This window comes from Calliphora vicina, chromosome 1 (genome assembly GCF_958450345.1).
Source record: "Calliphora vicina chromosome 1, idCalVici1.1, whole genome shotgun sequence".
In the NCBI taxonomy this organism is placed as follows: Eukaryota; Metazoa; Arthropoda; class Insecta; order Diptera; family Calliphoridae; genus Calliphora; species Calliphora vicina.
The window spans coordinates 113,780,297-113,793,468 of record NC_088780.1 but is presented as its reverse complement, the minus strand read 5'-3'; the positions used below and the strand labels follow the sequence as shown (position 1 = coordinate 113,793,468).

At 28.2% G+C, this 13,172-nt stretch overlaps 1 protein-coding gene across 4 annotated transcripts in view; it reads right to left on the bottom strand.

Moving 5' to 3' along the window:
• Positions 1-6,903: 6,903 nt before the first annotated feature.
• The window catches only part of tws (protein phosphatase 2 regulatory subunit tws), a 68,865-nt gene continuing 62,596 nt past the window's right edge, over positions 6,904-13,172 (bottom strand). For all 4 annotated transcript variants that reach the window (XM_065515576.1, XM_065515578.1, XM_065515579.1 and 1 more), the window contains exons 3-5: positions 12,480-12,631; positions 11,600-12,403; positions 6,904-8,588 (exon numbers count right to left, since the gene is read on the bottom strand). In XM_065515576.1, coding sequence (XP_065371648.1) covers positions 8,220-8,588; positions 11,600-12,403; positions 12,480-12,631 — 1,325 coding nt within the window. In that variant the 3' untranslated portion in view covers positions 6,904-8,219. The remainder of the gene's footprint in view (positions 8,589-11,599; positions 12,404-12,479; positions 12,632-13,172) is intronic.

The following is a 13,172-nucleotide window of genomic DNA, read 5'->3' as shown; positions in this document are numbered from 1 at the left end:
CGAGTTTGATATCTATCAAAAAAAAAAATGTTTTGTAACTCAAAACATGCAATTTTTGACTTTTTTTGCAAAATCAAAAACTTTCTTGACTTTTTTTTTCAAAATGGACCCTTTTTTAATATTTTTTTTTTTTTGCTCAAAAGAAAGCTTGGATATTTTCCTTTTAGACCTATTTGGTGGCTTAGTGGGATGCGAGTGGGATATCTTTCAAAATAAATGTTTTTATTTTTTTTTCAAAATCGAACTTTTTTTCCAAAATGGGCCCTTTTTAAAATTTTTTTTGCTCAAATGAAAGCTTGGGTCTAGTCCTTTAAGATCTTTTTGGTCGCTTAGTGGGATGCGAGTGGGATATATAGCAAAATAAATGTTTTGTAACTCAAGATGTACAATTTTTGATTTTTTTTTTGGCAAAATCGAAAATTTTTTCAAAAGGGGCCCTTTTTAAATTTTTTTTTTTTTTTGCTCAAAAGAAAGCTTAGGTCTATTCCGTTAAGAGCTTTTTGGTCTCGTAGTGGGATGCGAGTGGGATAGTATCAAAATAAATGTTCTAACACAAAAATTGTATGTCTTGACTTACAAAATATTTATTTTGATAGATATTCCACTCGCATCCCACTACGAGACCAAAAAGCTCTTAAAGGTTCACTTGACGTGAAATCCCTCATATATATAAACATATTCAACTGTATTGAAAAAAGTAATCAACATTAGTTTATTTTAAATTAATCAACAAAATTCCAAAATTTCGCTTTCCAAAACGCATGAATAAGATTATCTTTCTAGGATTAAACTAGAAATAACACAAAAACTTATTTTTGTTGTAAAATGTCTAAGAATCGTGTAAAAACTGGGGGATTATTATGTAACTCCTTTCGAAAAGAAATTCGTTCGAATTTGTATGCTTTATACATTGAATTTCGAAAGTGTTTCGTTTCGAATCGAATTACATAATAACCCCCCTGTTCTCTCTAAAAAATATTAATGGAATAATTAAAAGTTTCGGTTTGTTTCGGATTAGGCAAAAATAATGATTTTGTAGGTTCGGTTTAATTAGAACATTTGTTCAATTTCGTCCCGTAGTTTTGTTTGTTTTTTGTCTTTAAAATGGAAACTAATTTTGAAATAGCGCATATTGTTTCATATTTTATTTACAATGCATATTTTGTTATATTTTACTTCAAAATTTATATGTACATATTTATTATTTATTTTAGCATTTTTTTAGAAAAATATTCTTTTTTTTTTGCTATTGATGGACAATAGAATAAACGTTTTTTATTCGATTTAGTTATAATTCCACTGCCATGCCTTTAAAAATAATACATTCCAGATGTTCGGATCCTATATTGCGAGAGCAATACTATATGAGTGAAAAGAGAGTTATTTTGTTGAATTTTTTTCATTGACATTTCTCTCTGCTTCCGTTTTATGTACATATTTATTCTGTGTTATTTATAAATTTTTATTTTGTTATCTATAGCCTTTGTCAGCAATGAAAATTTAGAATATCAAAATTTCACTAAAATACAAAAATTTCACTAAAGTGTCAAATTCATTTGTTCTTCAGCTCTGGGTGGAAGAACTCGCGCGTCATCGCCATTATCGTTTAAAAGTAATCAGGCCAAGCCGATATTTTTTCGCTGTCTTCAAGAATTTTGCGTTTCACTCTCGCAATGGTAAATGTTTGGCGTCGTCTAACTGTACGGTTTCTCGATGTTTGGATTGGCCACATGCAATCGTTGAATTTATAACCTAAAAATTATATTTGATCCAAACAAAACTCAAGTTATATTTTGGTGCAGACCATAAAACTCACAAGATCGAATACTTATCCGAACGTGCGATATCAAATAAAATGTATAGAAAATTATAATAAAAACTAAGGAGTTTTTATTTCGATTACGAGTGCGAGAATTTGTCCCCTGGAGTTGATAGGTCGATTGGCTGTTCCTGGACGATACTCTTTTTAGGCGTAAGCCGAAATTGGTGATGGCGTTATGAATTTATTCGACCAAATAAACCATCCTATTCATGAGGAAACTTAATCTAGTCAAATCAAAGTGTCAAATTAAAAGTACGAAGCTATAGCTGCTGAGAACTTTTTTCAATGAAAATCTCATTGTCATAACTGTCGCGACAGTATCAACATGTCGGCGTATCAACTTGAACATTTTTTGAAGGCTTTAATACTTTGTATAGCCAACTGTATGGTATTTCAAGGTTCTAACTTTTTGCGAAATTCGGGTTAATTTATGTGTTTTTGTTTATTTTCGCAATAACATAACAAGAATGGAAAAATGTTAAATAATATATAGCAAATTGGTGTCCAGCAAATGTTCATCTCTAACACGTTGGCAGACATCCGCTCTGTCACTTTCTTTTGGATATAATCGGTTTGTGTATTTTGTAAGTCCCTTTGGCGAAAAATTTGTTTGTTTACATAACCGCATAATTAAAAATGATCCTCATCACTGATGAGCTTTGTTTTCGTTCAGTTATGCAAAAATCCAATTCACGCAATGGTAGCGTTCAATGGACAAAATTTACCAAGTTAGTATTGAATAAATGTCAAAGGATGACAGCTCAATTAATGACATTTCATTATTTGACACCCAATTTATTTCGTTTACCTCTTCATTCTAGTCAGTTTTCTATCGCCCATTTTCGAGAAAACACAGCGTTTTCAAATCGATTACGGTTTGAAAAACGCAAAACGCATTTCAGCATGTTGTGAAAACCACGCGATTTGCTATTGGTTTCAGTATACACTAGCGGTTTGAAAACGCCAACTTTCTAGCGTTTTCGTTTGTCAGAACACCTGTTTGTCGTTTTCAAATCGAAAGCGATATATTATAGAACTTTATGAACAGGGCAACCAAAAATATGCTCTATAAAAACTGTTTTTGCGCATAAAAATGCACTTAAAAACGAAAAATATGCTCTTAAAAATAGTTGGTTATTGTTTGATCTCAAAGTTTCATTAAAAAATATATAAGAAGTAAATAAAATATTGAGCTAATAAATTAAAATTTAAATGAAATTATCAAAATACCTTGCAAAAGTGGAATGATTTAGAACAAGCAAATCATTCCACTTTTGCAAGGTATTTTGATAATTTCATTTAAATTTTAGAAGGCGAATTTATTTAGATACATGATGAATGCTACAAAATCAATTGCAGTTTTTTACCAAAAAGTTACACACGCTGTTCACAGAGTTTTTTAAACATTATAAGACTGCGGCAATAAAAAAAACTTTTTGTTGTAGTTTTATAATTGGGAACTCAAAATTTCTTTCTTACTTTCTCATCCATTGTTTCGTTTATAGATGTATTTATATTGTTTTTTAATGATTTATTAACATCTTCGTTAAATTATGAGAAAATCTATCTACGCTTTAAACGCGAGGTTTTCGATGGATCTTAATAATCTGAACATTTGTTGAATAGTTGTTTACATATTAGTAGTAAACCATAACTGTCTCAAGCAACCTTAATAAGTTTCCCATAATTTAATAATTTTTTACGCAATTTTTACTATTTGTTAAATTTTGATATTTGTGTATTTATATTTTTAATATAATACAAATATATATGTACATACAGTGAGTGTCACTCAAAATCGTACAACATATTTTTTTTTTAAATATTATGAAATTATACAGGCAATAATTTGTGATTATATAAAAAATTAAAAGTCATTTTATTAATTGGAACAAAAAATATGTATTTCAACAAAAAAGTTAACAAAACCTCAATACGTTAAAAAAATATTGATGAAAATTAAAGAACATCACAAAATTCATTTTCACTTAAATTCGTACAATTATATTAAATTATAATTAAAACGTTAAAAATTAAAAAAAAATGTTAATATTAAATAATCCTAGTACTTTGTAGGGTATCATTTGTTATTTTTTAGTGCCTTTACGATTTTAAATGCAGCGTTGATATTCTGGGCACTGACAGTCTTAACCAATTTTTTTATTTGTGGATAAGGGCAATTAAAATTATACCCAATTTTCTGATAGGTAATAGCACACACAATATAAAAATAACATTTTAAAATATTTCCAAAACATCAACTTTCTAAAACTAATGAATACAATTTGACTACTATGGTGTACGATTTTAAGTGACATTCACTGTATATGTATATGGAAACTAAGATCTCTTACGTCAACGAAAATTCAATGAAGGTGAGTCATTTTTCTCATTTTTTCATTAAATAACATTATACCTTAACAAAATAGTAAACTATTGATAAAAAATTACAATGCAAACAATAAAATTACATTAAGAAAACAAAATAATGAAAAAAAAAGAAAATATGCAGTTATGTGTAAAGTATGCTAAAATATGGTGTAAAACCTAATACATGCACTAACAAATAGATGACAAAATTCTTAAAATTGTCTGAAACGGATAAACAACTAACTCATATGTTTATACGGCGCACAACTAAAAATATGATATTGAATATTTTTGGTTGCCTTGTTTATGAACAGGGAAACCAAAATATGCAAATGCATGTTTTTTCTGGTGAGTCTAATGAGCACATGGATAAGATATTTACACGTTTCAGAACTATTTAAGAATTTTGGCATCGATTTGTTAGTGCATATTTTACCCTTAAATGCATATTTTTGCATATATTTGTTTTAACAGCATATTTATGTCATATTTTTGCGTTTTGAGAGCATATTTTACTGTTTAATAGCATATTTTGATTTTATTAAAAACTAATTTTGTCTTACTTATTTTTCGCTGTTGTGTTACAGGTTTTTACTTCCATTGTTTAAAATTCAAATTGAAAAATGGATGGCTTTTTTTCAATATAAAATAAGCACTATTTTAATAATAGCGCCATCTAAATATCAAATTTTAGTTCTAATTCAAACTTAACCGTTCTAAGTGTTAAAGAAATACATATTGTCTTTTAAATTTGCTCCTATAACATCAGTTGATGTCGAAAGAACATTTTCTATGTATAAAAATGTTTTCAGATCCAATAGACAACGATTTTTATTTGAAAATTTAAGTCAATATTTTGTAATATATTGCAATAATAACCTTAATTGAAGAAGTGACTTTATCTTTATATATATGATTCTTCTGTACGTGTGTTAGTAACTAAACTCCTCCTTAACGGCTGGGCCGATTTCGATGAAAGTTGTTGTGTGTGTTTGAGTGGGTCCCTAGATGGTTTAGTTTCACAATTGACCTATATAGGAACAATGGGCATGGCACCTCCCATACAAAGTAAAAATTTATTATTGCACATGTGGAGTACAATTATAGTGGGAGTCATCAAACTTTGTGTGTGCTATGGCAGAACAACGTTTGCCGGGACAGCTAGTATTTATATAAAATATCATCAAATATACCTCTCGAGGCCTTTTCATAGCTTATTGTTTTTATTTTGTATTTATTTTTTGTTATACTTGTTTTAGTTCATGTTATTTTTGTTTATTTTATGTTACTTTACCTTTTTAAAAATGAATTGTATTGAATTTTTTAAATAAAAATATATTTTTTAATTAAAAATTATGTAAAAGTTTATTTTTTTAAGAGCATATTTTTTTAAATTTTAAGAGCATATTTTAAAGTTTTTACTGCATATTTAAAGCGCTTAAAACGCTTTCTTTAGAGCATATTTCCGGTTTCCCTGTTTATGAATACCCATCTGTTTTGTAAATCGAATTGTTGAAAAATGTATGTTCTGCAAATCTCACAAGTTTTACATTGAAACAGGAAATTAAAACGATTAAATCATGCGGATTCGATTTATAAAAAACCAAAATATGTGAATTCGTTTAAAACCGAAATCATTACTCATCAATATTTAGCTACAAATGATGGGAATGTTTATTAATCCACAGATGCTCATTCAGTATTTTTATTGTTTTTCCAAATAAAATTTGATTATAAAACCCATTGTTAATCAATTTGCAAAATAACTATTGTAATGTTCTAGAAGTAAACATTAGCATACACACATATTGTATAAGGATTTAAAAGGTTGAATCATATTTTGAATTTGTAATGGTTGCATTTTGTCCCCCTAGCTATTTAGAAATTAAAAAATATCAATACATACATACTTATATTTGAATATGTTATACATTTTGTTAGCGGTTTAGAAGATACAGAAATTTGTTGTTACCCTCTAATTTTCAAACTCTAAGTAACTTCATAATGAGGTTCTCTATTGCAAATCCATTTAGTTTTTAAAACATAAACTATTTTTAGGGTTTCATTTTGCAAATCCATGACACTTTTGATAACTATAAATTACAGCTGTGAATTTCATGGAGTACTAAACTGTATACAAAATAATCGAGTTGATATTGTTATGAATTTAGGGCCAGTTTAAGGATTTTAAATGAAAAAACCTTCTCAAAAAAATTTAATATGAAAAACTCCCAGTTTTTATATATTTGTATGTAAGTTACATACAACTTTTCTAGACGATTTTTCCGTTTGATATCAGTAAACTGCACATTAGTTCACATATGTAGCTAATTTATTTTTTATTTTAATATTAAATGAGTTGAGCTTTTAAATATGCTTGTATGTATGTATTTATTTTTTGTTTCAAATTATTACTTCGTTTTATAATAAATTTTTGTTTTTAGTTTTTTTTATTATTTGATTTAAAAGATTTATGCCCACTAATTTGAAAATATTTTTTTTACGGATTTATGAAATAATAATCCATAATTATGTTTAAAGTAAAATAAAATAGAATGATTTTGTTAATAAAAAAAACTAATTAATGACTTATATAGTAAAGCTTAACAGTCAAACCGTTGTTTTAAATCAGTTTAAAAATTAATTTTATTGTTGATTTTTTTCTTACGAAATTTTCTTTTTATTACTTTAAGCAACAAACATCAAAGGGATAATTTAATTTTTGCTTTACTTGCAAAGATTTTTATTTTTCTTTTCATTTCATTTGTTTTTAAAAAACACTTTTCAGCAATTTTTAACAATTACAATAAAGTTAATACATATAATGTAATTTAAACTTACAAAAATAATATGGAAATGAAAAATAAGTTTTTTTTTAAGATTTTTACGAATTTTGTTTTTTTATTAAAGTTTATTTCTCTTATTTCTTTATATTTTTCCTTTTGTTTTTTTTTTTTTTTTGATGAATGGATAGAACAGGGGTATTAAGCGGATTGAGGAGAAGGAGTTTGTTTTTATTTATTTATTTATAATAATTTGTTTTGTTTTTTATTTTATTTTATTTAAATTTAGTATTTTTACTCATATTCTTTTCATAACATTACAAAAAATAGCGCTTAACTAAAAAATAAAACGCCAGATTACTTAAATTTTAAATTTCTTCTTGAGTTTTATATAAAATAAAATATTTTCTATAAAAAAAAAACAAAAAAAAGTTAAAGAGTACGTGTTAAAAAAAGGCATTTTTATGTTTTGACACTATGGCATATGATATTTTTTAATAATAATTATAGTAAAGACAATGAGATATAAAAAAAGAAGAATAGAATACAATAAAGCTTTAAGATTAAGGATTCGGAAAAAAATTAAGGAAAATCAACTTAAAAAAAAGAAAATTACAAAAAGTTTTAGATTTACTGAAGATTTGTATTCAACAAATTGTACTAATAAGGGTCTAGAGAAATAATTACAAGTAGATTTAATAACAAAAAGTAGAAAATATCTTAAAATGTTTTCAAAATTTTCAAAAATTTGAACTAAACACTATTAGACGATTTTTAGACTTGTTTTAATAATACATATGTATACGTACAACTTTATTTGGAAATATTCCAAATTACAGTTATTACTATTTAAAACCAAACACAATTTTCAAAATATTCACACTAAAACTATTTACCTAGACCCTTTTCTTGAATTTGTTTGAATAAAAATCCTCTCGCTTAAATTAAATAAAAATTAAAAAGTGACGGTTAGATAGTGTTGTGGGTGAAGAAACTTAAGACTTTTAGAAATAATAATTTGATGCAATAAAAAAAATAAACGATACTTGTTTTTGTTGTTGGATTTTTGTTTTGTTTAAATGTTTTTTTTTTGTATTTCTTTGAGAAATCTAAAGTTGAAAGGCTTGTTTTCTGTTTTTTTTTGTTTGTTTTTATGTTTGTTTACTTTTTTGTTTGTTTGTTTAGAGGAAAGTTATAGTGTATATAGAGTACATAATAACAATATTATAAAAGATGAATGTAGGCTAGAATTTATCCTGAAATATGAACAGATTATTGGTGGCTGCAACAGCTATTATATTCTCTTGCGGATGCCAAGCGGTATGTAATATTTTCTTATTGAAATCTAAACAATCAACACTGATTTCATCTTTTTTTCGTTTGCCACCAGTGCAAACTTTACGTGGTTTTAGCACCGTTTTCGGTTTTATAATGTCTCTGGAGGCCTCTAAGGTGACATCTTTTTTTGCATTGCGATCGAAAACACGGAAAAAGTTATTATAACTGCCGGTCATTATTGAGGTATCTTTGCCGTTCCAACAGCATTCGAATTTATCGAAAATGCAATCATTCTCATAGAGAGAACATAATTTGGCCCTTAGATATTCGTGGACCTGAAAGAAATATAAAAAAGAATTAAGTAAAACTTAAAAAATTCAAAACAGAATTAATGCAAAAATTCTAAATACATTTTTTATTTTGAAATATTTTTGGTGAAACATTTTTTATCAAAAACAAGTAATAGACATATAAAATTCGGCTCAGCCAAATTTTTATATACATTTCACCAAAATATACTTTAAGAAAAATATATAAAACAATTTTTGATGAAAAAATAATATAGTTAAAAAAATGTTGGTGAAAAACAAAATTGGTTTAAAAAACAATTTGGTGGGGAAAAAATTGTTGCTGAAAGTTTTTTACCAAAAAAAAAATTTTGTGAAAATTTTATCGACTGCACTATCTATAATGATTCAGAATATATATATACTTTATGGGGTCGCAAATGAAAAATGTGGAAATTACAAAGGGAATGACAAACTTATATATACCACCCTTGTTGCCACTCACGGTGAAAGCAATGGGTTGAAAGCATTAATTATTAATTCAATTTTCGAAATCAAAATAAATGTTATCTCTTAACCAGTCCGTTACTGAATTCATTATGAATTAATTCTTGGGCTTAATTTCTTTATACTTCAAATCTGTTGAAATCATTCTTTGGAAATTGATTACACTATACAACACCAAAAAAAATTACGAGGTCCGACCAATAAATTTTTATAGAGGAGACAAAAAAGACACGTGTATCGGCGTTTTGAAAGTTTACATCTGAATTTCATTTGAGGGGGGGTTAATGTTTCCCTAATCTGGCACATTCTTATTGTATATCGTCATAAGAAACCATGTGATCCTTACATTTTAGGTATAAAATTTCCCGGACAATATTTTTGCGGAACATTTTAACCCCTTAAATCCCTGTTTTAATGGAGTTTGTTGCTCTTTTTTAAAAGAAGGACAAAAAAGACCCATGCCTTGAGGAGTTAGAGGGTTAACATATTCTACAAAAATGTTCTCCGTGACATTTTGCATAAATTAGCTGAATACATTTTATACCTAAAATGTTCTTTAAAATAAAATTCTTAATAAATGCGAAATTAACCCTCGGCTCTCTTTTGTTATTTCTTATTTCTGACTTTCTGGTTGCATTTTCCGTATTGGTGTATTTAGGGACTTATAGTAAAATTTTACGGATAATATTTTTGCGGAACATTTTAACCCCTTAAATCCCTATTGTAATGGTGTTTTTTGCTCATTTTTAAAAGAAGGGCAAAAAAGACCCATGTCTTGAGGATTTAGAGGGTTAACATATTCTACAAAAATATTCTCCGTAACATTTTACATAACTTTGCTGAACACATTTTATACCTAAAATGTAAGGATCACATGGTTTCTTATGAAGATTAACAATAAGAATGTGCCAGAGTTGGGAAACTTTAACCCGCCCTCAAATGAAATTCAGATATAAACTTTCAAAACGCCGATACACGTGTCTTTTTTTTGTCTCCTCTATCAAAATTTATTGGTCGGACCTTGTAATTTTGGAAAAAATTGAGTTTGTTGTATAGTGTTCCTTATTGAATTATTCACATTTTCAAGAATTCAAATCCATTACAAAATAGGTATAACAATTGAATGATGAAATTTTTCTTCAATTCTAATATAAAAAAACAAGTTGTGATAATTCGTAATATTTTTTTTATTCAACAGACCAAATTATAAAAAGGCTTAATAATGTTGTTCAATTCATTTTGTAAATGATTAACACAACAAAAACTGATTGAAGAAAAAATATTCTAGTTCAATTTGTATTATGGCGTTTTCTTTTCTGGCATAAATGATGCCTTTATTCTGACTTTTACCGTTGTCTGTGTTCTTTTCTAAAAAAAATGTAGTTTGGTAAAGGTATAACGTGTTCTTTTGAAATAATGTTGCCCTAAAACCCCGAAGATATGCTACACGTTTCACCCTCAATTTTATCAAAGGGTTAGAAATGCAGCACTTTTTAAACAGCAAAATGTATAGTTTTACAACATTTTGAAGGTAAATAAAAGAAAATGCATAAATGGTAATTGTTTTTATTCTATTGTGATTGTTAAAAATGTAAAACATGATGAGGGTATGGGTAATCCTTAATAAATGGTACAAAGTATGTTGGCAACATTTTGTGTCAGAAAAGAAAACGCCATTAGATTTGAATTAACAATAATTGAATCATTCAAAGGCAGAATTAATTCTGTTATGAATTAATTATACGAAGAATAAATTCCATTTAAATAAAAGCATTTGAAGGAAGCTAATAACACTGTCCAACAGCATTTTTGGAACAGAATAGCTACCCTATAATTCTGAAAGAGCATGTTGAGTAGATCATTTTTGTAGAATAAACTTATAGTCCAGCTGGTCTGAATTTATTTTAACGGTGGGTCAAAGTTTTAATTTTTTGATCAAAGGGAGCATTATACTAACTCAAAAAAATGTTGTAAGTTAATATCTGAGAGAATTCTTATGGTCAGAGTTATATTATGGAATTTTATGGGGATCATTTTTGTGGAAGATCTTAACCCTCTAGCTCCTCTCTTTAGGGGCCAATTTGACCCTTTTTTTGAGCAAACCAAAAAAAGTCCTTTCAAAAAGGACATTTAAAGATTCAAATATTCTATAAGTTTATTCTACAAAAATTATCTAATCAACATGCTCTTTCAGAATTATAGGTTCACTATTCTGTTCCAATCAAAAAGTCTCAATTTGTTGGACAGTGTAATTACTGTCGTTCCGAATTAAGATTTTACTGAATTACGCTCTATTTTGTTTAACACTCATTTTATAATGAAACATTTTCATCCCAAAATGTTTGGTAAAAATATCGAGTGAAATTTCTAGTGAAAATGTTTTAATGAATAATTTCTTGTGAAAATGATTTAGTTAAAATTTTAGTTTAGTTAATGTTTGCAAGGTTGTTACCGAAATAATTCTAAATAGCGTTATCGTTACATTTTAACCTTTTGAATCGGTAGCCAACCTTGATATTTAGTGACACATACATTTATATTAATTAACTTACCGGATACGTTTCAATGGGCTTTGTTTCCATGTGCAAATCCCATACTTTAATACTCAAATAATCTCGAGAGATCATGTAGCGACCTGAATTGCTTAATTTCACATCACTTATTGAACTAATGATCTCGCTAAAGAAACTACGATTTGTTGGATTTTCTGGCTCCTCGAATTGTTTACTGTGCCGGTCGCACAGTGCCGACGAGCGCATATCACACAAACGTATTGTGCCCTTTGAACTTGAGTACACGAACACATTGCACTCGGTTGGATGGAATTCAGCAGCTGTTATCACTTCGGTCAACTCTTCCATATTGGTCGGCTTGATGTCGACAATATTGAAACTTTGATCGGTTACTTCCAAATGCCATAGATTGATTCGTAAATCATCTGCCGATAGATAAGTCTCTTGATCTGAATTAACACTAATCGAATTGATGTGATAGGTATGGGCATTGGCGAAAATGCGTCTGGGTGATGCTTCGACCATCAGAGGGATTTGTTTAACAGAAGGAACTCGTAAGGCGGTCACGTTTTGTGGATCCCTTGTTAGGCCATTCTCCTCTTTGGTATTGTAGCCTTCAAAGGATTTGTCGCGCTCGCTGACTTTCCACAATTTCACCGTTTTGTCATTGGTCGAGAGCAGGAAGTGTGCAGGATTTTTTCTTCTTAACCATCGAATTTTATTGATTTTCTCTTCGATCTCCAACGATTTGAGATAATCGAATTCGGGTTCATGCGATTGGAATGTCGAATAGACATTGTATTCACCACGTCGTGGATTTGCCGTTTTCGAAACAGGGTCACGCTGATTTTGTATGTGAGAAAAATTTATTTATTTGTTTAAGCAATTGAACTTGAATAACAAAATTCTTATCATTTACCTGAAAAATAACGACACGTCCACCTTTATCACCAGTTGCCAGCAACTCGCCATCGTGATTGAATTCAACGCAGGATATAATATCTGCATCGGTGACATCATCATCTAAGGCTCCTTTTATTTGTGAGAAGCACCAACTAGCTTCTCCATTACCTAAAAATAGATGGAAGAAATGCACACAAATGAAATACAAATTTAAGAAAAAGTAAATTACTAAACATTAATGCTAATGAAAAAATACTTGATATGCATATATGTAGATTTTTAGGGTTCATTTTAAATTAAAATGTAAAAAATAATTAAAAAATCTGACCTTTAGATATTTCAAAATGTTCACAAAAAAAGAAATACATATTTGTATTTTTTTTCGATAATTATGCATCGGGAACAACTAATATATTTTACCTCATGAGAAGTGGATTTTTGGAAGGAAATAAAATTATTATTAATATATCACATTAAGACAATATGACCAAATAGTAGACCGTGTGAATACCCCAAATATGTATCTGCAACTACGTCATAATTCAAAAAACTCAAATTTCGAATAGCACCATTGCTCAGTAAATTGCTTTAATAACTGGCAGTCTTGTGAACTAGCTTCTAAAATTACATGCAGGATCGCCATATAAGTATTTTGCCCTGGAGCATAACAAAATTACATAAATACTGCTTGCTATACGTTCAATAAATA